General features: G+C 38.9%; 2 protein-coding genes across 2 annotated transcripts in view; one reads left to right on the plus strand and one right to left on the minus strand.

The window, feature by feature from the left end:
* Positions 1-15,774, plus strand: part of ANGPT2 (angiopoietin 2) — a 67,215-nt gene extending 51,441 nt beyond the window's left edge. Inside the window, exons 6-9 of the mRNA XM_089679517.1 lie at positions 4,847-4,948; positions 6,660-6,826; positions 12,632-12,762; positions 13,995-15,774. Of these exons, the coding sequence (XP_089535643.1) occupies positions 4,847-4,948; positions 6,660-6,826; positions 12,632-12,762; positions 13,995-14,155 (561 nt within the window). The 3' untranslated portion in view covers positions 14,156-15,774. The remainder of the gene's footprint in view (positions 1-4,846; positions 4,949-6,659; positions 6,827-12,631; positions 12,763-13,994) is intronic.
* MCPH1 (microcephalin 1) overlaps positions 1-26,954 on the minus strand; it is a 417,602-nt gene that overhangs the window by 214,476 nt on the left and 176,172 nt on the right. Inside the window, exon 12 of the mRNA XM_089679549.1 lies at positions 21,346-21,423. Coding sequence (XP_089535675.1) covers positions 21,346-21,423 — 78 coding nt within the window. The remainder of the gene's footprint in view (positions 1-21,345; positions 21,424-26,954) is intronic.

The following is a 26,954-nucleotide window of genomic DNA, read 5'->3' on the forward strand; positions in this document are numbered from 1 at the left end:
AAAATATTAGAATATAACTTCTGAGAAAATAAGTAAATTCTCATTATAAAAAAAAACCCATAGATGCCTGGTGTCCAAACACGGGTCCTACTAGCCCCCCTGTATTTGGCCGTTTGAGTGTTGGATACCAGACCAGCTCCCATTGTTGTCAATGTACAGACTGCTGATCTATACCTGCATACTGACTACAGAAAAGTCAGCCACAGCCCAGAGGCAATTTCTAAGTGTGATGAACAATACAGGCTGCCACTTGGAGCTCGGCTTCATGTACAGCCCTCATCACTTGGCATGTTAGTCCTGCTCTTCTGGAAATGGAGTGCTGAAAAACTTGATGAAGTTTAAAGAAAAAAAAGGATAACAAAATGTGAGTTTCTTTACATTTAATGTGAAAATTGAAATTGATGGTTGTAAATGCAAAACTGCTCTATGGTCCTACACATCTTTGTAGTACATTACTGTATGCACATTATTGTGCATTGCATTAAGGCAGCCCATTCAGTTTAACAGGCTTGGCAGCGTTCCTTATACACACAAAAAGCACATGATTTACTGGTGCCAATCAGTCAATAGCACCGCAACACACCCAGTGTTGCATGCATTACTATGTATTGTGAGAATGTAGAGAAAAACATGCATTTGCCATGCAAATGTTTTATAATAACTTATTATGCAGCCCTACGGACAATCCTATGTACTAAGAGGACCACCACTGCCATAGACTTTGGTTATTGGTGATATATGATGCCAGTGAATATCAATGTATATACACTTTTTTCTTGTCTCATCACAGACTCCTCCAGCCAAATACACGTCTGCAAAGAATGTAGCTGGGAAACAGTGACTATGTAGTTAGCACTTCTGCCTTGCAGCACTAGGGTCCTCAGTTTGAACCTCAACCACGGCACTATCTGCCTGCAGTTTGCATGTTCTCTCTGTGCCTATGTGGGTTTCCCCCGGCTATTCCTGTTTTCTCCCATACTCCAAAAACATGCTGGTGTCTAAATTGGCTAAATCGACCCTAGTATGTGTATGTATGAATGAATGAATGTGAGTTAGGGAACATAGATTGTATGTTTCTTGAGGGCAAGGACTGATGTTGTGTAATAATAAAATATGTAAAGCGCTGCATAAATTGGTGGCACTACGCAGATATATGTAATAAATATCAGGGAATGGTTTGCTGTAAATGGTCATAGAAAAAGGATTCTTTACATAAAAGGTGACAGCACTGCTTGGTATAAAGCCACATTATTTCTGTCATGGCACAAAAGGATTAATCCAGGATCTTGGGAAGCGGAGATGCTTAATTTCTCTAAGAAGCCAGCAGATTCAATAATCTTTTTAATGAATTTTGGGTGAATTGACCTTTTGTAATCCATGGGAATGGAGGCCGCACCTTTTCTCCCTCTCTCGAATACCCAAAATATAACTATCTATATAAATAGACACACACAATCTTTAATGGCAAAATTTTGGCCTCAGCACTTTATAGGTTTAAATAAACAATAATAAATATTATAAATAATTAATAATCAAGTTTATACTTCTCTTATCAAATAACAATCAAATAGCTCAGTCATTAAGGACTCTAGCTCAAACTGAATAAATATAACAACAGTTCCCCCTTTAAATGTAAAGGGTGACAATACCACATAACGTGCCTTGCGACAAAAAGGGGAGGGGGGGAGGGAGCTTGTTGCACTGACACGGAACAGCTGGCAATCTCCTGCCGATGAGCTCCTATATATAAATATATAATGAGCCCCACTTTCTAGAACTTTCCACTAGTCATGTGACCTTCTGGAATTTTCTCCCAGGTCACGTGCTGCTTGTTTTCCCACCCAAACTCTTTAAAATTTAAAGGCACAGTAACCTTATATATATGTACTATATACATATCTTTTTTTTTTTACTGAAAAGAGGGAGGGGAGGCCGCCTACCCATGTTATTGGGCCGAAATGATTGAGCTCTCTTAATGCATTACTTAGTTACCCATATACAAGATTATGGTCATATTGAACATTTGTTTGTACTTTTGAAGCAAAGCACATAGGATGTGAATATGGAACAAAGCTTTACTATTATCAAGTGGTAGACACAATGGAACAGAAACAAATAATCCTCAAGTGTGGCCACCTAACCTTCTTTAAATATCACGTGTAGTTGCCATTCAGCCCAAAGAAGTGATTGTGCTGCTTAAAAACTAGACTGATAAAAGTGCAGTTTGACATTTATCCAATATACCACAATTCAATAGGCAGCATTCTAAAGAATATCACAAGACGGCAGCAAACTGTGTTGATAGGATAAATTTGCTGGGGATTCATCTGGCTCAGCCAACTATTTGCACTCTCCCAGGCTCAGTATGAAATGTAGGTTCACACAAACACAGAAGCCAGCATGAGAGCCAAGAGCTACTAGTTGTATTCCAATGTGTTTTGTCGCTCCTGCTTTAGTATCAGTAACAGGACAACCTGCATATGGCTTTGTATAGCTGTAAATCAGTAATGATTTTTGCTTTATGTTCAGACTAGATTTGTTTGTTTGTACAGATCTGTCAATATGTAGCATTCACAACTCCAGTTATCTTTGTTTTAATTTTTTATGAAACACTGCTGTGGCTGGTTCTGATCTGTTACAGCTATAGGTTAACCTTGCTTTCGAATGGCAAACGTTGCTTGCAAAAATAAATTCTAGGTACTTAATCTTGATGAATGTGTAAACAAAATTGTTTTTAAATGAGTTCAAACATACTTTTATCAAGATCCTATGGTATTGTGTGTTGGATCATAACATGCTCATATAGAAAAACTTGGAAACGGAGATCCTGTTTTCATTTTCCATTGTTTATGCTGCTCAGATTGCATCCGTGACATACTACCAAACAAATACCTTATTTTTTTGTCCAGGTTTCACTCTTGTTTTTTCCTAACACGCTAGATGGCTTCCTCCTGACAGGCAAAGCTCGTAAACTGCAGGGCATAAGTCAGGGGAAATCGCTATTACAGTGTGCGCTCAGTCCAACAAAGGAATTTGCCACTTGTTAAAGATGTACAGCACTTTTAATGTATACAACATAGGTCATGAAATAATTCATGAAAAATATGCAAGAGACATACAGTACATTCAGTACTACCGTGTTAGATGGAAAAGGAAACAGTATGCAGAGAATGTAACAGATTTGGCATGGACAGCAATTTGTGCAAGATATACATTTAAAACATTACAGCTGTAGCTATTTCCACGTAAACATGAATTAAACCAAAAAGCTACAGATATTTCTCAGTTAGGCCCATTCACACCAGATGTGCAGAGCTGCGCTGGGGAGCCTTGCTCAATGCAATACCAAGGCAAAGAAAAGGCAAGAAGCTTTGTTACCCATTATGTCTGTTCACACCACTGAAGTGTTGCGCAATTAAATGAAGAATGGCATGTAGTAATTGTTTTCAGAGTAGCATAGGGTAATGCAATTCACTGCATTGCAACCCAGTTCAGCCCATAGCAGCTTGTTTAAAGTACCAGTCAGCATTCTCATTGCGTTTTACATTTCCAAACTGGAGCCGAATGGTACTAAAAATGGTTCAGAAAATTTGTATGAAAGCTAGGCAAATGTAAAAGCTTGGTGTACACACTGCTCTTATACAAGGTGATGTGTATATTAAGAAATCTTAAGGGCCACATTTTATATATACAATTAAGTCACTAGCAGCATGCAGAATTACTGAAATTAAACTCCCATTAAAACTAGTAGAAGCCATTTAGTTACTGCCCAAAACATTGCTGAAAATCAAATCACTAGCATCGGAGTAGCCATATTCCTGGTCCAGGTAGTGAGAATGCAGAACTGCAGTTGACTAGCTGTAATCGCTGACCTAGAACAAGTATGCCAAGGAAAATCAAGTCATTTTCTGCATATTTGTTACAGGTAAGTGACTCAAAGTGCTGAAGCAGGAGAATCAGCTTCACACGAAGGCAATCTTCAAAAGAAGTAGTCTAATATATATTGTAAGGGAGACAGGCTCAACTGGTATTGGCAGCGTTAAACCATAAAGACACCCAGGAACAGTTTAAGCAGGTTTGTCCTGCACCTTTATTTAGCAGGGAAGCCAACACAAAGGCCTGTGGACAGCTGAGACTAATAATGAAGTGTGGCTACCAGGTAAGATGTGGACTTAGGAATGGAACTTTTATCCTATACAAAGGCTCTACAAAGCCTTCAGGCTCCAGGACCCAGAACATGACTTATTTTCTCTATGTCAATCATGGAGCTCCTCAGCATGTGCAAACTATGAGAAAATTAGCAGACGCATACACTGTCCACAATCCTCCCAGTGCTTCACAATATACTATATATTACATTTTTAATGCATTTCATCCTGAAGTGTTGTTTTTTTTTAAGCATTTGGAGTAATGTTAATTTTACAGTCAAGTTTTAAAAAGTTACTATTTTCTTAATGGTTAACTCCAGCTAAAACATAGAACAAAGTGAGAAGAGGCTGAAAACTTTTGGTTTTTATCACACTGCCCCTGTTGGGGACATTTTCCTTCACTTTCTATGTTGGTGACACCTTGTCACATAGGGTATCAGTAAAACAAGCAAGGTGTTTAAGACAGCCTTAAAAACCTGGTGTGGCTGTATGTCATCTCCCCTCTAGCTTTAACAACTGTTTCTGGAGAGATTTAGTGTCCCCAGTGACTGGGAGAAAAAGTGTGAAAAATCTCCTGATGGAAATACAAACAGCGGGAAAAAGCCAAATAGTTTTGGTTGGGCTTGGGCTTTAAAGGTAAATGTCAGATATATGGTCTGGAAATCACTTACTAATAAAATGTACTCTTTCCCTTGCAGACATACTGTGACATGAAAACTGGAGGAGGTGGCTGGACTGTTATTCAGAAACGCTTTGATGGCAGTGTTGACTTTCACAGAACATGGAAAGACTACAAAAAGGTATCAACTGCTAGGCCATGCAGTTAAAAAAAAACAAAAAAAAAACACTAAATCTAAGCCTTCATTATGGAGAGTAGATACCAATATCTGCTTAATTAGACACTACACTACACAGAGTGATTTCTTTGTGACACTGCAGAAAAAAAACTGCAAAACAGATCTTTAAAATACAGCACTGAGCTTCATAACTGTGTTTTTTTAAACCAGTAAAATTGCTTCTGTAAGGCCATAATGCTTTTTTTGTGTTGACCACAGTAAACAGGAACACGCCTTAAAGTTAAAAAGCACATATGCTATATTGTAAAAAGTATTGGGACACCTACCTTTAAACGCACCTGAACTTTAATGGCATCCCAGTCTTAGTCTATAGGGTTCAATATTGAGTTGGCCCACCCTCTCCAGCTACAACTTCAACGCTTCTGGGAAGGCTGTCCACAAGGTTTAGTAGTGTGTCTATGGGAATGTTGGACCATTCTTCCAGAAGCTTATTTGTGAGGTCAGACACTGATGTCGGATGAGAAGGCCTGGCTCGCAGTCTCCGCTCTAATTCATCCCAAAGGTGTTCTATCGGGTTGAGGTCAGGACTCGGTCTATGGAGGCCAGTCAAGTTACTCCACCCCAAACTTGCTCATCCATGACTTTATGGACCCTGCTTTGTGCACTGGTGCTCAATCATGTTGACAAGGAATGGGCCATCCCCAAACTGTTCTCACAAAGTTGGGACCATGAAATTTTCCAAAATGTCCTCATATGCTGACTCCTTAACAGTTCCCTTCAATGGAACTAAGGGGCCAAGCCCAACCCCTGAAAAAGCAACCCACACCATAATCCCCCCTCCAGCAAACTTTACACTTGGCACAATGCAGTCAAGTACTGTTCTCCTGGCAACCACCAAACCTAAACATATCCATCAGACTGCCAGACAGAAAAGCGTAATTCGTCGCTCAAGAGAACACATCTCCACTGCTCTAGAGTCCAGTGACGGCGTGCTTTACACCACTGTATCCGATGCTTTGCATTGCACTTGGTGATTTAAGGCTTGCATGCACCTGCTTGACCATGGAAACCCATTCCGTGAAGCTTTCTATGCACTATTGTGCTAATGTGAAAGTCACACGAAGTTTGGAGGTGATTAGTTATTGACTCTGCAGACAGTTGGCGACTTCTGCGCACTGTGCACTTCAGCATGTGCTGACCCTGCTCTGTCATTTTACATGGCCCACCACTTGGTGGCTGAGTTGCTGACATTCCCAGTTGCCTCTACTTTATTATAATACCGCTAACAGTTGAACGTGTAATATTTAGTAGCAAGGAAATTTCACGGATGGACTTATTGCACAGGTGGCAACCTATCACTGTGCCACACTTGAATTCACTGAGCTCCTTAGAGTGACCCATTCTTTCACAAATGTTTGTAGAAGCAGTCTGCATGCCTAGGTGCTTGATTTTATACACCTGTGGCTATGGAGGTGATTGGAACACCTGAATCCAAAGAATTGGAGGGGTGTCCCAATACTTTTCGCAATATAGTGTATAAGTGCAGGATGCACATGGATGGTGGGGATGCCACAGCACAAAATTGAATCTCTTTTTCTCTGGAAGTTGTGTCTCTAGAAACACTCAGAAAATAATTTGGTATTGTTATGAGCAGATATTAAAATTTAGATATAATTTCTAGCCTTTTTATAATTGAATGCCCTTTGTTTCATAGGGTTTTGGTGATCCTTCAGGAGAATACTGGTTAGGAAATGAACTAGTCTCCCAACTTACAAATATGCAGCGATATGTTCTCAAGATCCAGCTGAAAGACTGGGAAGGAAATGAAGCTTATTCACTATATGACCAATTTTACTTAGGAACCGAAGCACAGAAATATAGGTAAGTTATTTGCGCTCCACCAACAAATGATAAAAATCACAAACAGCACAGATTACTTAACAACTCAACAAAATGTACTCAAGACATTGGATTACAACTGTTCAATCTCTATTTTTTAACCATGTTTGATAATGGCCTGACTGCCAGTTGTCAGCTGCAGGCAAACTACAAAGAGCCCCTGTTGCCCCTGCTGCCATGTTAACCAGTGTTACATCGTCACATATTATATATATATATATATATATACACACATACATATATATATATATATATATACACACATATATATATATATATATATATATATATATATATATATATATATATATATATATATATATACACATACATACACAGTATTTTAGTAAGGAAAATTCCTGACCAGAGTATGTCTTTGCCAGAAAGCTAATAGTGATCTCTATCATCGTCTCTCTCTTTGATAGAACACTTTCTATATACACTAGTCATGTGTTTTCACTGATGCTACCAGAACTGTTTCCGTAATCCCTCTAAAGTTTGTGATTTCTGATTGGAGATTAGACCCTCTGAAATGGAGCTCAGCCATATGTATATTTTAACTGCATGGGTGATGGTAGCAATGCCCCCACAGCTAAAGTTATTTTTTATTGTAATATCTCTTAATTTAAATGGCAGTCTGAATCCAGTAACCATAGCAATGGCAACAGAGCATGTTCCTTTTCTAAATTTATTAGCTAGCCAAATTTGCTGAACTGGGTATGGTAATTTCCTTTAAGTCACATCATTCGTAATATATACAGCATACAGACTGTACACATCTTGGGTGCTTGAGATATCTTGCCAATTATATACTGGTAATTTGCTGTCCACCCACTATCCAGTGATCTCCAGATGCGGCCCTTTGATTGTCTTTATCCGGCCCTTGGGGCACTATTAATCCCATTAATAAGAGACACTATTCTGCTCACTAAAACCAACATTGGGGCATAATTCCTACCACTGACACCAACAATGGGGCACTATTTCTCCCCCAAATACCAAAGATAGGGCACAGTTTACTCCCAGTAAATCCCAAAAAATTTTTTATTCCTGCCACAGTCCAGCCCCCCTAAAGTCTGAAGGACAGGAAACTGGCCCTTTAGCTTAGAAGTTTTGGAGACCCCTGAACAAAGCCATAGTATGTATATTTACATTTATGATATACAGTATTGATAAAATTAAATATATAGTCAGACATTCATTAATTATAGTTATAGCTAGTCACTTATAAACTGACAGAGGAAACATATTTGCAGGATTACTGCACATCCAATGTATCACTTTGGAAGGCAGTAACATTTAAATGTCTTCAGTCCAAACTAAATATTTTTATCATTTGGTTCAAGTTATAACTTATTATTATATTTTTATAAAGCAAGACATTTAAGTATTTCAGGGAGCAAAGGACACTAATGGGTCATTTCCATCATCCAATAGCAATGAGCCAAAGTAAATGCCACAGATTAAGCTGCTAAGACGGCATTTCCTCTTGAAATGTAAGCAGATATGCAATACATCTTAAAAGAGGAGTTTAAAAATAGCTGTATCTCTCTATATTACAATGAGATATGTCCACGAACACTGGTGGGGGAAAACAGAGAGAGGAATTCATCCTTAGAAACAAACATCGCCTATATGTAAAGATACATTTGGCTAAACCCTTGAGAATGAAAATAGAGTAGAAGGGAAAAACTGATCTGCTTCAACTTGAACACCAAAGAAAGAATAAGATTGTTATAACACAATTTAAATGAACCGAATGATCATACCAAGATATTTTCCCTTAGATAACTTTACAATGTCCCAGCTGTGTATGATTTCTTATAGTTGGAACTTTGCCTTGGATTTTGATGTTGATCAATGGGGTATTACTGTAGTCAGCAGTAACTAAAACAAAGGCTTGACAATGCACACAGCAACTGCTCAGACAAAAAGAAAGGGTAAGACTAGGCCTGGAAAAACCTCACCCAGAATTCATAGTTTTTTTTACATAATTTTCTTTGTACAGTTTTCACTCATAGTCATATGCAGATTGCATAGTGCTGGCTCCTAGGTTTTTGATACCTCATTCAAACAGCTGCTTAGGGCTGTACACTGTCAATCAGCGTATTTGCTTGGGTATTACTAGTGTTTGTGATCAGCCATGCCCAGAAAGCCTGTACAAATGAATAACAGGCTGAAAAGTACCACAGCAGTCCACATGTAAACGCATGTCAATTGGCAGGGTACAGCCCTATTTGGCCACAAAAATGAGCCTTTCAAAACCTGGTCAGCATGTTTGGCAGCAGTCAAAAGGAAAACATTTTGGCATTAGCAATTTTGAAGAGACTTTTTTGAACAAACAAAATTAAAGAACCCACTAATATTTTACCAGAACACCATCTTTAAACCATACATACCATTAAATAGAAAGTGTCAAATGTTCCCACAGCTTGCTTGAATTGTGTTGTGAGAGACAGGCACTGTTACCACAATTACCACAAACAAGTCTTGGTCCTGGAGCTGACAAATGTGGTCTTGAAAAGGAGGAGAGAGCACATGTGCATGGGGTGTTCACCAGCATGCTGATTTAGCTATTGCTAATGGCTATCAGGAGGTAAATCTGGCAGTTTTGACAGCCGAAAATGCTTGAGAAAGATTGAGCTATGTACACCTCTCACTCACAGGAGGCAAGAGCTCAGTCTCAAGCAACATTGACTGTCAATATAGTCACATTACATTACCCTGGCATTTCAGTCAGAAATAGCTCTCAATTACCTGGTCCTCAGAGTTTTTATTTCAAGTCTTTATGGCAATCAACAACTCTCCCCAGGCTAAATGTCCCACTGCCTAAAAATAGGGCTCATTTTTCAGTCTCTTTATATATCTAGACTGCTTTATTGCACAACTCTAGTCAAAACATGTGGACTGCCCTAGGTGTCACCCACATGTGATGTTGAGCCACCACGAAAAAAATAACTGAAATCCAATAAATTAAAAGGGATGGGCCAGGGAAAATAAAGCTAAAGATTAAAGAGCTAGATGATGCTGGAAATTCTCCAGCATGGAAATGAGCTGGGCTGTATCTGACTTGCTGCAACGAGCAGGGCCTTCCGTTTCCTCTTGTACCAAACTGTATTGTAACTAATATCTACCTAATTTTGTAAAGTGCGGCACAAACTGTTGGCACTATATAAATCCTGTATAATAATAATAATACATAATGTGAGAAGCTCACAATGTAAATTGAAACTAGAGTAGGCAATTTCAGTACATTGGTGCAAAAGATAAGGTTGGAGCTCAGCATTAAACATAAATGCTACTATTCTTCTTTTAGATACAACAGTCAAGCTGAGGTGAAAAAATTATCTATTACAACAATCACAAAAAAAAAAAAAATCCCAAACCAACTAAAAGCAAATAGGAATTTTTCATTGGTTGGTTTAAATGCGGTTTCAATATGACAGGAGAAATACACATTCATATATGCATAGGTCTATAGGATTCAAGTAGGGGCAGAAGAGAACGCCACTGAAGAGAATAGGGACAACATTTACTGCAGATAATTTAATCTCCATAAACATAAATAAGCTCTTTAATGAGATTTAAAGGTGGTTTATGCTATGTTACCTATAAAAATTAAGAAAGGGTAAAGTAAACCTGTCTGTACAATAAAGGTACTGGACAGTTTCCAGATCTGCGAGCACATACTTTTACCCAGTTGCCCTTACGTACTAAGAGCTATAGCCAGCAAAATTTGAATAATTCCCAGTGTTCAGCACCTGCCCACTCCCAACACTATTCTTTCTCTAGGCTGAAAAAAGAAAACCTGTATTTAGAGGGTTAGTTCACCTTATCAAAAAACTGTCTGTGCAGATAAGGGGTGTCTGTAGTTTTAACTAAATTTGCACAATGCCCTTGCTATAGATGTGGGCTATTTGCTTACAGTACCTCCTGACGCCTGACTCGAAAACTCCCAGGACGTTGCTAAGGGAGGCTCAGCTATTACTGTTCATCATCACAGAAGTGAGCTCTTTCTCTGAATCAATCCTCCTCATGTGTGCTTACTCTCCACTTGTGCAGTAGCTCTGAGCTCAAAGTTTGAGAAATCACTCCTGTGATGATGAACAGTATAAGCTGGGTCTCCTTTAGCAATGTCCTGGAAGTTTTCCAGTTGGGATCCAGGAGGTTTTTATATAGCCCACACCTATAGCAGGGGCATTATTGAATTTTGGTCAAAGCTACACAGTTTGTTTTTATCTACAGATGCACCTTACCTGCATAGGCAGATTTTTGGTAAAGGTGAACTAACCCTTTAAAGTGACTGTGCTGCATTCACCTGCCAATCAATCAGAACAAACTAATGTTATGATAAACTGCTACCACAGGTCTGATCCACATATGTACGTTGATGTAAATCTTGGTCTTGCCAAACTGGAACAAACAGTCAAACCAAGATTTCTGGGAGCCTTATTCAAATTGTCAGCTATGCACAGAACACCTGGGGTATGACTGATGTCATATTCTGACGTTTTGAATAAAGCTCTCTGGAGCCTGGATTTGACTGTGTGTAGATCATTCTATTAGCTGTCAGAAAAGATGACAGACATGGAGGCAGTGTGATGTGAAAGAGGATATGACAGATGCTCCACAGCCCACTATTCTCCATACAAACCTACCTATCTTTAGCCAGCCTAAGACAAAGTCCCACATACTGTATCTTGGCCCTAAGCTTCGTACACACGTTTTACTTCATTCCACTCAAAAAAAAAAAAAAAAAAAAAAAAGAAAAAAAGACTGACAGCTCAGGCAGAGCTGCTGTACTTAAAGCGGTTTCAACTTAGAAAATAAAATAAAAGTCAGCAGCTACAAAAACAGTAGCTGCTGACTTTTAAAATACAGACACTTACCTGTCCCTCGGTCCAGCGGTGTCCTCACCACCGCTTGTTTCACCGGCCGTCTTCTCTCCCTGGCGCCGGCATCTTCAGTGTGGGCACCTGGCTGTGACAGCTTGCAGCTTCGCAGCCAGGTGCCCACTGTGCATGCGTGAGAAATACTGCACTTTGTGAATGGCCCCGTAGTCTTCTGGGACCTGTCACGTGTCCCAGAAGACTACGGGGAGGGAGGGGGGGAGGAGGACAACTACCACTTCCAATCGCCTAGGCAACCACATTGGAAGTCCAAGTGAGTACCTGTGAAATTTGGGTACCCGTTCCCCCCCTCTCCCCAAAAGGTACCAATCCTTAATGGGGAGTGGGGAACAAAGGCTTAAAGCAGAACTTCCCTTTTTGGGTGAAGCTCCACTTTAATGTCCGATGTTAGTACAGCGATCTGCCCTGCTGATTAGCTGACCTTTCGGTCATGGCCCTTCAACAGAAGCCAGCTGAATGTAGGCCAGATTCTATTGAACTGGTCGAGGCCATCCGAAATTTGGCCCATGTGTACTAGGCTATATTATCAGTCTGATATGACAAGAGTGCTGCTGGCCATAACACACGTGCTGGTCTCTTAAGAAAAAAAATTAAGGGGGATCAGTACTAATAAAAAAAAAAAAGTGCATTCAAGGCAAGTAGAGGTTTATTTTTTAAATTCCTAACTTTTTCCATGTTAAATGTCATTCCTCTCTCAAACCGACTAACATTTCATGAATGAATATAGCAACAGGATTACAGGAACAAACAGAATGAATATGAATCCAGACAAGGAAATCTTTACTTTGCACATGGTGATAGATTCTTTCCACTTATGTGAACCGGCAAAACACTTTACTTCCATCTCATCTTCTCTTTCCATTTTCAATTACCACAGGATTCACCTCAAAGGATATACTGGGACAGCGGGCAAAATAAACAGCATAAGCCAACCAGGAAATGATTTTAGCACAAAGGATGCAGACAATGACAAATGCATTTGTAAATGCTCGCAAATGGCGACAGGAGGTAGGAACTGTTCAATTTTATGGTCTTCCTATTTTTACTGGCACCTGCAGCATGTTATGTTATTTATTTGGAGCATTTCGACCTGACCGCAGCAACTTAAATTCTCGAGCAGAGAGCTAACGTGTTATGCAATCCCAACCATTAAAAGCAAAAGACTACAGAAAATTGTTAAGGAAAGTGCTCTTTTTTTTTTTTTAAAGCAACCAGATTGCTACAGTAAACATTAATTTATTGGCATCATGTAACATGTATTTTTCGCTCTGGCAGATAGCTAGTTATACCTTTAATTTCTTAGAGGGCTGCAATTACCACTATCTAAACATCTGGGAGTGTTGGATGTCTGGTTCCTCGCTGGGCAATGTAGTTCCCTCCCACCAACCCCTACCTCATTACTTTCTTCTGTATCGACATAGCGGCCGACACAACCAAAGTGTAAGATAGCAGTGATCCCTCTCTCTGCCTACAGCCTGCTCAGTGGATCAGGATCACTACTACTGTTCAGTGATCAAAGTCAAAGCAACAGTTTCACTGAATTTCCACCATCTTCAGCTGCACATACTCAGGCTCCCACAAAGCGCTGGTGATTGGCCACTCAATTCTTAAAGTTTCGATGTCCCTCTTTCATAATGCTTCCAGTTTTCAATCCCAATGACTGAGCAGAGCAATGGGGAAAGCAAAAAAAAGGGTGACAGTTAAATGTACTTGTTGCTTTGCCCTACATGGATAAAACATAGTTGTAAACCCTTACATATAGTCAGTGAAGTGACTAGCCTCAGGTGATACACATTGTTGAAACAAATCCTCCTACATAAGTTGTACCTGTCTATCTACAGCCATCTTTCCCCTACATCTATCCAAAGTGAAGAATTTATATAGAATCCCTCAGCTATGAAAAGCAGGGGGAGCGGAGCTGGACTTACATCAGTGAGAATTCTGAGAGCTGAAGGGACACCCCCCTTCACACAGGAAGAGAGCTGAGGCGATCTGCTGGAGGTCCCTCCCCTGTCACCGGTTTTCTCTTGGTGTCAGAAAAACTTGACAGAAGTGACTCATGCTTATAGAAGAGGAATGAAGCAGCAGACAGAAATGACACTTCGTATTCTGGATTGAGACATGCACACACTATAAAAGGGATAGGCTTTGTTCAAATTTCATGTCTGAGGTTTACAACCACTTTGATTTAATGGTATTACATTTCTGTACACCATTTTTGATTATGTCCTTTCTTACAGGTTGGTGGTTTGATGCCTGTGGCCCTTCAAACTTGAATGGAATGTATTATTCACTGGGGCAAAATACAAACAAATTCAATGGAATCAAATGGTACTACTGGAAAGGATCGGGGTACTCATTGAAAGCAACAACAATGATGATTCGACCTGTTGACTTTTAACTACCACAATAACATTTGGCTTATTGTGAAATAAAGACAATTACCAGAACACTGGAAAATATCTTAAGTGCCTCCATATTTTTTTTAAAAGGAACCCTATGGAATCATACTCTGGATAGTGGACCACTTTTGAGCTCTGCACAGTATTAAGATAAATAAATGTAAGGATTCCAAGAAAAAAACATGCAAACACAGATCAACAAGACTTAGAGGCAGCTCTTTGTACAGCTGGTCTTGCTGTGAATGACAATTATTCTAATGTTAATTGCTGGAACTGTGAAATACCTTATGCCTTTCTGCAGAGATACATGTGCCGTCTTTGTGGCATCCTACCTGCAAACCACTTTGTATTATGTTCTGTATTATGAGTTGTACATATGGTTGTAAATTAACTGTATACAGTCTTATTTTAATGATACACATATAAATAGGAGGGTGCCAGATTGTATCACGTACGGAATTTTTGAGTTATTATGACTGTTACTCATCGGAAACAGAAGCATGTAAAGACGTGTGCAGATACCACATGCTACCACGGTACGATTGCAGTTACAAATGGATCTAGAGTTCTTAGTATGCTTTGTACTACAGCTCCGTATCACAAAAAAAAAAAAGAGGTAAAAAGCACTCAAAATCAGATAAAAAGGGGCTAATATTACACATGCTCAAATTCAATATTTTCACATGCCCTCAGAAAGTATTGCTAAAATTATATTTATTGAGAATGCTTCCTGCTTTATGCTAAAATCCTTACTAAAACTTTAGATAACTAAACGTGTTCAGGACTGTTGTAAAAGCAATGCATATATATTACAACTTTAGTTTTCATCCTACATTAGCACAACACAACTATGTTACTTACATTTGTACAGGTGCCTAAACAGCTTGTAATGGACAATACAGAGACCAAGTTGGCTTTACTTTTACGCATTGAAAATGTGGTAAGTCAGAGTAAGGTTTATATGTATACATACCCTTCATATACACATATACCGAAGTTACAATTTTGGGGTTCATTTGCCCTTCCATTTCAATATGCACTACAATGTTCTAAAATATTTGCAACACTATTCAAAGTTACTGATACAAGCTGCCCTACATTGTAATTACAAGATGTAGAAACACCAACTCCTACCTTGAAAAATGTCACAAACTTTATTTTAGCAGAGGTATTATTCATCATGCTGAAGTGCAATTTAAGGATAGTAAAAGTAAAACATCCTGCTCTTTCAAAAAGTAGAGACTCTACTGTTTAACATAGATGGGTGATGTCATACAACATTTTCCTACTTCTTGACTCAGCGCTAAATATTAAGAATTGGTTCTTGATAATGGGTAAAGTCTAAATTCATATTCCTTATTCCTAAATTCCAACAAATTAGTGCTGAACTGCCTAAAAAGCTTAAATGAAAAAAAAACACGAATAAAAAAAAAACTTAAACACAAAATCCTTAAGGATTTCTCTTACCATAAATTGTTTACCAGTAATATAAATTATTTATTTTCCAATATTGTTAATCTGTTTCATAGCTTGAAATTTTGTTCATAAGACTTTTTCCTTTTTATACATAAGTCCTGTGTTTGACATTTTATAATGTATTAAACTGATTATTGGTTAATGGTATAGTTATCTTGTCTTTACTATCTGTATTTCACTTGATAACATCAGTCTGTAAACTAAGCCTTTTTTTTTTTTCTCACTTGGTCAGTCCAGTGTTCGTTAAGAGTTTAGATACTCCTGCATTTCATTCTTTTACTCATAACAATATCATATATAGTGTCTTCAAGCAGACAAGATGGATTCCAGATTCTAGTATAGTTAATTTCCTTTAAAGGGAATCTACTTTCTTTTTAATTTTTTTTTTGTTATGCAAGAAAATGCCAGCAGCTAACTGTAAGTAACCTTATCAAGTGGTAAAATGTTTTAGTTTACAAGATACCATATCTAGCTAGACATACACATACAATCTAGTTCAAGGCCTAATCAAAACTGGCAGACGTACAGAAAGCCAACAAGAGTTATCCTCATTAATATATGGAAATGTTAATGTCCTGTAAAAAAAAAATGATCAGCCTATTTAAAAAAAAAAATATATATATATATATGTTTATTTAAATAATGTACCAAGTACAAACCATATGTGTATAGTTAAAAATTTATGAAAAGAAATTATGCAAATTTGTCATAGGATTATGTGTAGTTAACGGATGCAAGGCTATTTTCACCCAGGCATCTATGATCCCAGGTCACAATAGAATTAAAGCGAATCCATTATTAAACAATTAATTTGTCTAAATCAACAGGACACAAAGTATCTTCATTACAAAAAAACAGGGCTTTCTTGCTAATAAGAAAACCTGCAGTTCTGCAACTCTTAAACTACGCACAAACCATACTGTATTTTGCCCCCATGATCATTGTGAGTCCTTTACATGAGAGATTGCAGAACATAAACAGATTTCAGAGAAACAAGAGCAAGACACAAGACTAAGCAGAAAAGAAAGCATACAATGGATATAAAAAGTCTACACACTCCTGTTAAAATGTCAGGTTTCCGTGATGTAAAAAAATGAGAGAAAGATAAATCATTCAATCAGAACTTTTTCCACCTTTAATGTAACCTATAAACTGTACAACTCAGTTGAACAACAAACTGAAATCTTTTAGGTGGAGGGAAGTAAAATTAAACTAAAATAATATGGTTGCGTTAGTGTGCACACCCTTAAGTTAATACTTTGTTGAAGCACCTTTTGATTTTATTACAGCACTCAGTCTTTTTGGGTATGAGTCTCTCAGCATGGCACATCTTGACTCGGCAATATTTGCCCACTCTTCCTTGCAAAAACACTCCAAATCTGTTAAGATTTCAAGGGCATCTCCTGTGCACAGCCCTCTTCAGATCACCCCACAGATTTTTAATTGGATTCAGGTCTGGGTTCTGGCTGGGCCATTCCATAACTTTAATCTTCTTCTGGTGAAGCCATTCCTTTGTTGATTTGGATGTATGCTTTGGGTCGTTGTCATGCTGAAAGATGAAGTTCCTCTTCATGTTCAGCTTTCTAGCAGAAGTCTGAAGGTTTTGTGCCAATATTGACTGGCATTTGGAACTGTTCATACTTCCCTCTACCTTGACTAAGGCCCCAGTTCCAGCTGAAGAAAAACAGCCCCAAAGCATGATGCTGCCACCACCATGCTTTACTGTGTGTATGGTGTTCTTTTGGTGAAGTGCAATGCTGTTTTTGCAACAAACATATCTTTTGGAATTATGGCCAAAAGGTTCAACCTTGGTTTCATCAGACCATAACTCATTTAACCACATGCTTTTGGGAGACTTCAGATGTGTTTTTGCAAAATGTATCCGGACTTGGTTTTTTTCTTTGTAAGAAAAGGCTTTAGTCTTGCCACTCTACCCCATAGCCCAGCCATATGAAAAATACGGCAGATTGTTGCCACATGTACCACACAGTCAGTACTTGCCAGTTATTCCTGCAGCTCCTTTAATGTTGCTGTAGGCCTCCTGGCAGCCTCCCAGGCCAGTTTTCTTCTCGTCTTTTCATCAATTTTGGAGGGACGTCCAGTTCTTGGTAATGTCACTGTTGCTCCGTAATTTCTCCACTTGATGACTGTCTTCACTGTGTTCCATGGTATACCCAACGCCTTGGAAATTCTTTTGTACCCTTCTCCTGACTGATACCTTTTAACAATGAGATCCCTCTGATACTTTAGAAGCTCTCTGCGAACCACGGCTTTTGCTATAGGATATGACTAAGAAAATGTCAGGAAATACCTACTAGAACAGCTGAACTTTATTTGGGGTTAATCAGAGGCACTTTATTTGGGGTTAATCAGAGGCTTTATTTGGGGTTAATCAGATTTTATATATATATAAAATCTCTATATCATTCACAAATATAGCTGCCCCATTCAGCTTCTCAATTACAAAATATACAAAGAAAAAAGCCTTTCAAACCATTGACATGAATTGATATTATTTATATTACGCTCCGATTAAAGAAAATAAACAAAAAAGTTCCTCTTTAAAGCTTTCTGATCAGTCGGCATTTCGAGAATTTTGACCTTAAATAATCTAGTTATATACCTTTGAAGATGTGAATAAATGTTGATGCTTTCTGCTTCTTATTACTAGCCTGCTGAGAAGAAAGCAGCAAAACCTTCTTATCTTAATTTTAAAGTGGTTGTAAACCCTTACATATACCCAGTGATGTACTTCGCCTCAGGTGATTACACAGAGATGAAACAAATCTTCCTCCATATGTTGTACCTGTCTATCTGCAGGCCTCTCTCCTCTACAGCCATCTAAAACACACATTTTACACAACATCTCTGAGCTCTACCAAGCAAGGGTGGAGGTCTGATGTCACACATTGCAGAGCACATAGCAGGGAGCTGAATGTAAGCTGAAGCCTGAGTAGAAGGAAGAGCCAACTCCCTCACACAAATTCATAGAAATGTGCTGGAGCTCTTCCTCCCGTCTCCCCCAATCCCTTGAAATCTGAATCAGCTGTCAGCAGTGACTTGTGCAGAGATTATAGCAGGCAGGCAGCAGACAGAAATCAGTCAGTGCTTTAGATTGAGGCAAACACACGCTATAGAGGGATATGCTTTGTTCATTTTTCATGTGAGCGGTTTACAACCCCTTTAAGCAATATGATGCATATTTAAGTCAGCTTTAAGCAATATGATGCATAGTATTTATGCCTACAGGATTCACAATTGAGCTATATTTTCTTTCGAGTGATCTTTGTATATCCATATCAATATCATTGTGTGTGTGTGTGTGTTTGTGGGACATTAGAACGTACAAATTGCTGCAAAACAACCGTTAAAAAAAATGCAGCAAAACAGCCTGCCTAAGAAACAGAAAGGACATAAATGTTTTTTTTTTTTAAATATAAACTGCAACATTTTTCATTTGCATAGGCATTGTAGGTTTTCATTTTATATAGAAATAGATCTCATCTAGGCCAATCATACCAATTGTCTGTTAGCATAATAGATGTGCAAACGTGCTTTCATTAGATTAAAACAGCAAATACAATGAAATTGCGCAATCTCCTCCACCCAATTAAGGCAAATTGCAGCACCACTGCACTTTGTAAGCCGGCTTGAAAGTAGAAACCACAGGGAAAAGCCGATGCTCAGATGCTGATCCTTTGGGGCGGTTTATTAACCAAAAGGCTAAAATTCAGCCATGACAGAGGCCATCTCATTTTAGCCTTTTGGGTAACAAACTTCATTAAAAGATCAGCATCGGTGTGCCAGATTTTCTCTGCGTTTTTTTCTTTCATTAGTTTACTTGATAAGAGTCCAGTCCAGGCAAGGAAAGGGATATTCACCCGCCAAAAAAAAAAAAAAAAAAAAAAAAAAAAGAAGGAGGTAAGCAGATGTTTGTACAGCAATGAAGCTGTAATTCAAAGTCAGAGTTTCATGTGTTATATCAACCCCCAAAACGGAGTATTAAGCCTCATGCACACTGGACAATAGGCCATCTTTTCCAGACGCCTTTCTTCCTGGCAGCAGCGATTTGGCAGCAAGAAAAACGCTTGATGCTTGTAAACAAGTGTCCTGGATGCCAATTGGTTACTATGCAGAGCTGAACCACATTTTGTACCCTCCAGTTTAAGTATAATCTTAATGTATTGCTGGGACTGAGCTGACAGGTGGTTGAGGACATCTGCAGCCGGAAAGCCTGTACAAAGCAGTGACAGGCTGACAGGAGCTGCAGTTGTTCACCGAATTCCGCATTTATCCACCATACAGCAGTTACCTGCAGGTAGGGACAGATGTGTGTTCAGAAACAGACATCTATTCCAAATCCCATGTAACCAGCATGCTGTTTCTTGCTGCTTTTCATGCCTGTCCATATGGGTGAGTGAGGCCTAAATGGGTTACACTGGAAGATATTCTAAAATCGATTGTGCGAACGCACAATTATTTCAAGCAGCTAGCATTAAGGATGAACCCCTATATCCTCAAATGTATCAAAATAAATAAATAATGCAGCACATGATTATTGAACGTGACAAATGCATATAAGGTGAAGCACAAAATTATTGAGTGCTAAAGTGACCACAACACATATAGTGTATCGTCAAATCATGACGAGATAATTAGTGACTGGAATATCCAATAGTGACAGTGGTGAATAATTTCAAACAAATAAATAATTGTAGATATTGATGAATAAATATAAAGATGAATAAATAAAAGTCCAAAGTGTTCCGTAAAATCTCCGTGCACGTGATTCCGTGATAAGGGTTTGTAGTATGATTGAACTCACCAGAAGCGCAATTATTTTGCACATATAATCATATCCAATTTATCCCCAACGAACATCTGGGATCAGGAAAGGAACTCCGCTGGCACACTGACCACATACAGGGTATAACTCCAGACCTCACTCACTGGACCCTCAGAGCACACAGGGACAGCTCCGCTAGTACCTCTCCACCAAGGATAAAAGGTTGCCAAAATGGATATGCTCCACCTTGAAATGAAATGGCTCACAAATACAAGCCACAAATAGGAGTACTGATAGTGTAGTATTTTTTATTAAAGAGAAAAATCATCCACGTGGGTACATCAGTATTTGCAGCACACATACAAAGATGGCCACAGGCCTTCCATGCGGCCTCGGCGGTGTGACGTTATTATGGCAAGGCTCCTTCCTTAAGAAGATATTCTGCCTTTCCAAATAAACAAACATGCCTCTAATAAGCACAGTATGAAAAAAAAAGAAAAATTTAACTTTTTTGCATTGAATTCTAAGGCTATTACAATTCACGGGTGAGTTCAGTGTGTAAATAAATCTAGATCTGTTAGGGTCACACAGCTCCTACTATCTTAAACATTTATTTTCAGAGTTATGATATTCCTTATAATTACCCCAATTAGTTTACAGACTTCCATAGACAACACTTCTAAAAAAAAAATTGACAGAAATTAACAGGCACAAGTTGATGCAGATGAGCAGATGTTGATGAAAAAGGAAAATTTTGTTTATAAAAAAAAAAAAAAAAAAGTCAAAATTCCACATTACTATTTTCACTGCAGGTAGGAACAACCTTTTGTTTTCTATCAGCCAATTCAACTGTCATCATGTGTCTCAAAAAAAACAAACAAACCACTAAACAACTAGAACAATGGTTTAAGAAATGCTTTCACTTACTGGAGCTCCTGGGAAATGTTCTGAAAGTTCATATGGCTCTTCAGGAATCCATTGTCCCTGTTCCAAAGACCAGAGGATCTGAAAGAAGATATAACAATTTATAACCTTGATGTCTTGAGTGTAAACATCACCTTAAGTTTACATAAGAAAAGACATTGCAAATAGTAAGTAAAGAAATGAAAATTCCCCTGGAAAAGGTTACTTTATAAGTACGTCTACTTTTTTTCCCTATAGAGTAGGGAATGGTTATAACCTCTAGCAAGTTTTCTTTTGTATTGCTGGCTGTCATTTATGGCAAGATTCACCATCTCTATTTGTCCTGGTGCCATTGTCAATTATGGCAATTGTGGTGCACCAGCCCACCGCACTAACTTTTGACAGTATTCTAATGGTCTGCCTGTGTTTTAGAAGAGACATTCCAATGCACATCTCCAAAGCGGACTCCTTGCCATCTCTTATATAATGAAGGCCAAATTTAAGAAACAATTGCAGTACTATTATTTTTTTTTTAAAATGTCTAATTTCATTAAAAGCTCCCTTGAAAGTACGAAATGGAGCTGGTCATACAGTCAGCTTAGAGAGAAGTTACAAGACAATAGCTTCAGGGGTACTGTACTGCTAGTGTCCCTGGGAAGTGCTATCCAGATTCTTGCTTCAATGGAATACAGAAAACTCAGATTCATGTAAAGGCAGTGTTCTTTAGCATTTTTGCAAAGGTTGAACTTCTGCTAGCTAGCAGTAATAAGTAATTGGTTTTACTTGTTGCATGAAATTAGGATTACATTTATTATTACTTGTAAACATTATAAATATTCAGATATTATAAATGGGAGGATCTGCCTTCATTATCAGCACCTGAGCAGCATCACCCTTGTATTTACAAAACAACAGCTTCTGCACCCCTTTATAGAGGACAGGCATCAAATTATTGCACCAAAAGTGAAACTCCTGTTTTTAGGGGATGTCTTAGATATACCTACTATCTCATGGCATACATCAAAGAAAATCCATAACCCAATCACACAACCAGGTGATTCGATTTCTGGGGGCATTATGCACACGAAAGATTGTATCAAACAGCTCCAAGTTGCCATATTGCAATATTTTTTTTTTCTTTTGGCAAATTTGGATATCATCCACCTGCCTGGAATTTGCATGTTCTCCCTGTGCCAGCATGGGTTTCCTCCGGGTACTACAAAGACATGCTGGTAGGTTAATTGGCTCCTGTCTAAATTGGCCCTAGAATGTGTATGTATGAATGTGAATTAGGGACCTTAGATTGTACACCCCTTGAGGTTAGGGACTGATTTGAATGTATAATATATATGTAAAGCGCTGTGTAAATTGACTGCGCTATATAAGTACCTGAAATAAAAATAAAATAAATAAATCTGTCACTGAAACACTTTTTTTTGAATAGTAAAATGCCCAATTGTTTTTTGCAGTAATTGCATGTTATATAAAAGTTTTTTAAAATGTATGTATTTTTCTTTGATGATACCCTGTCATCAGACCATTTATTGTATTTTATGCATGTTATTTACCTGTAAAAGCCTCCCTTGTGAAGACAGCCAAAATCCTTGAGACTGCTGCTGGGTGCTGCCATCTTTGATGTGATGTAAGCAGCCCCAACAGACCTAGGGCTGTCACTCAAATAACACTCTATAGCATTCATAGTTACATAGTATATAAGGTTGAAAAAAAGACAAAGGTCCATTCAGTTCAACCTGTCTGTGTGTCTATTATACGCTAACAATTCACATAGTCCTGTATATTCTGCTTCCTGAGGAAGCCATTTCAATTTTTGTTTGACGTTGTCCACACTCTCAGATAGTACCAAATCCTGCAGGAGGGATATGCACATTTTTACTGCTCAAACACGAAAGAACACTTTCTACAATCTAACCTCCTTTCTTCGAACCTCAATTTGGGGCTTTGTCTCCTCTTCAGGGACCCTAAACAGTTTATTACAGTTAGTTAATGGACCTTCAATCTATTCGTACATTGCAATCATATCCTCCATTAAGTGCCTCTTCTTCAGAAGGAATAACTGTAATCTATGAAAAGGATGTAATAGATTCTTCATAGCTGAGGTTCCCCATTCCTATTGTTTTGTCTAAATCAACACCTTTCCTGAAGATAGAAGAAGTGGTGAACTGCATATTCAAGATGAGGCTGAAGCAGTGTTTTGTAAGGGGACAGTATGTTGCTGGCTTTGTTAGGTGTGGTTTCTGCCTGGGGAACCCCTCCTAATGTGTATTTTTGACACCCAAGTACATACCTTTACATTTCTCAATATTGACCCTGCCAGGTAACTGCCCAACCACCTATTTTATTAACCCCTTCATGACCACATAGCAGATGTAGGCAGTGTCCAGGAAGTGAACTATACAGTATATGTGTTCCTGTTTGTGCTGGAAGCATTCTCCATATAACACTTCCAGCATTTCCCCATGGTCTCCTAACAATTGGGACTCAGGGGTACTAGATCCTGATCATATGATCGCAGTGATAGCCTCCCATTGGCTATCACAGTGATCACCGATTCTCTAGCCTGTCCCAGTGTGTTTTTCTACCTGAGAAACAAAAGACTTACTCTACCAAGGAGGAAAAGATGCGTTGAACAGACTTCTCTTGAGGATGGAATAGATACAAAGAAAAAAAAAATTCTGCCTACTAAAAAAAGATTAAGTAGTTCAGTGCTTGATCTAATTTAGTGTGTGTTAGTGTCAGTGTTAGGGTATATTCACAGCAGATGCAGTGGTACTGTGTTGGGTGGCTATTCCAGTACAGACCCACCACTGTTAGTGGCAGTGTCAGTAGCTATTAGTGTCCTTGTTGGTTCGTGCTCCTGTAAGAGGTAATTGCTGGTTTTAACCCTTTTGCTGCAAGCTCTGTACACCATACAAACCTGAGAGCAGGGAGGTTTTACATACACTCTCAGTGGTTGCAGCCAACGGAGATGTGTGTATATCTTTCAAGTTGACTGCCGACAGTCAGATGGAAGCAATACAGAGGGTGCGCGGCTGCCTGATTGCTTATAAACACCTCCGCTACTTGAATTAGCGTTATATTATTCTCTAGGTTGTCTGCTTTAAAAAAAAAAGTAAGGTTTTGGGGTTTTATGTAATCATCAGGCCTAAAATAATTTTTGTAAACATATGTGCACCCCTATCCCCCCAAAATGGTTCTGGCAGCGAAAGGATTTTTTTTTTTTTTTACGAAGGTCAGACAAATCCTTTTTTGTATAGGAAAGCATGTGTAATGGAAACGTTAACATTTAAAAAAACTGATCATTTTCCCTGAGGATTATTTGTATTTGTATCTGTGAGGCTGTCAGCTATGGCAAAATATTAAAGAGAATATTATGGGTATAAAAGGACTATGGTATATGTGTGCAGTGTATATAGAAACTAAGCGCAGATCCTGTTTAATCAGCACCCTTTAAGCCTCTCCGAAAGTTAGGCAAACTCTGGACCTTTGTTCACTGCACCATGCTACCTGTGCCACAGAACTTATTTTTCTGTTCAATCTCTGGGTATCCCAGGCCTTTCATAATCTTAGTCATGCTCACATTTTGTCACATTGTTTAGACTTTCATTTTTGATTTGAGATTACAAAGCAATAAGCAGTTATACCGTGTATCTGGGATGCATGGTGTAAGGGAACGGCTGCTTTTGAATATACAGCAATTTGTAAATTAGACCGCAGGGAACCTCACTTATTATAATCATAGGCTACAGATTGCATGCCTTTTGGAAACTGTCATTATCCTTAGTAGATTCTAGTGGACATATCAATTTCAGTTAACAAGATATTGTTCTTAGCTGATTCAGCAGCTAAAAATCAGTGCTTGTTTTCCTAATCCAAAAGCTTGATCTGTCTTGAGGATTTCAAAGAACATTATGAAAGCAACCCACAAAGCAATGCAAGGTCCATAAAGAAAATTCAGAGGCACCGTTTGCATTATGCTCATTTCAAAAGGACATCCTTGTGGTTGTAATATATACGGTGTCCTGCAAGAGGGATTGATCTACTTTAAGAGCATGGAGACTGTACAATTGTCTGACACAACGATCACTGACAGCGCTGGATGCGCGCCGCTGGGAGCGTTCTGGGAGGACGTCATATGACCTCCCAAAATTGGACAACCGCGCTGTAGCCGTAATTCGGCTATAGCGTGATTGTAAAGTGGTTAACTGGCCCTTGGGATGGTAATCACTGGGAGTAAAAACATGAATTATATCCTGTGGCATTATTCATCCTACTATACACAAACAATGGGACACTACTGGTCCCACTGACACCGATGATGGGGCACTATTCTTCCTCCCACTATTCACAGGATCTAGGTCATGTCTTTACTCCCATTGATTACCACCTCTAGGGCATTTCTTACTCCCACTGACCACCAAGCATGGGGCATTGTTTATTTCCTTTGACATTATGGCATTTTCTACTGCAACTGGCTGCTGCCCAGCCCTCTTAAAGCGTATTAAATATAACATTTTATATATTGCAGGTTACCATTCCTTAGATGTGTAACTGATACATTCTGCTGGAGAGATTGCTCTTTTGAAAAACAACACACTTACTGGCTGTATCACCAAAGTAAGAGTAGAAGAAAGAGAAAAAGAAAATAAATGCAACCATCACATCCAAGAAATGGTAAGCTTCATTGTAATAAATGTTTGCTTTTGGGTTTAAAGCAGTAGTAAACCACAAGAAGGTACAAAAACAATGGGCCCCTGCAGGTTTAGGTCATAATGTACTAGTATGCACCCCATACTAGCACATTGTGATGGACTTACCTTTACACAGAGCCCTCCAGTGCAGGGCTGTCATGGCTCCCCGGAGCTGCCATCTTCACGCAGTCTTCTTCTGGGTTCACTGGCTCCGGTCACATGAATGGCCAGGGCCGCAATGACATCACTCCCGTGCATGTCCGTGGGAGCCCTCCTCTACGGGACAGAGCTCTGGCACGATATGCCGTCCCTTCAGAGCCCATGCTTATGTGACGTCACCAGCTGCAGATTATGTGAATATCTCCTAAACAGTGCAAGTTTTGGAGATGTTCACTGTACCTACAGGAAAGCTTTATTATAGGCTTACCTGTAGGTTCAAGTTCTAAAGTGGAGTTTACTTCCACTTTAAGGTGTGAACAAAAGCGAACTGCCCCTTTGTTTGCAAAGTTTGAAGATCATTGTTTTACTGGTGAAAAGCTATCCACATCAGATACAGAGCAACACAGGGACAGCTGACCAACATTCAGGAAGAGATACTGCCACCTCCAAAATGCCTTTTTTTTAATTTTTGAGAGCCAAGCTGGCTTTCTGAATAAGAATACTACACTGCAACCATAAGCCTGGAGTTTGGCTCCTGACTGTGCTACATCTCCATTCACTTGTACCAAATGCAATGGGGGAAGGTTGTGTTTGCCCAAAGCATTGCGGCAATGGCACATGAATAACCCATCTGGCTGCCTTTGCAGCTTAAGGATGGTAGTAAATTCAATGCTCAACTGTATTTTTACCACCTACTAAGCCTAAATTCAGTTATTGAAAGCTACTCTCGGGACTTCTGCCAATTACCCCATTCTGCTCCAATCA

This window comes from Staurois parvus, unplaced genomic scaffold, assembly GCF_062004578.1.
Source record: "Staurois parvus isolate SC_StPar_1 unplaced genomic scaffold, SC_StPar_1.0 ptg000226l, whole genome shotgun sequence".
NCBI lineage: Eukaryota > Metazoa > Chordata > Amphibia > Anura > Ranidae > Staurois > Staurois parvus.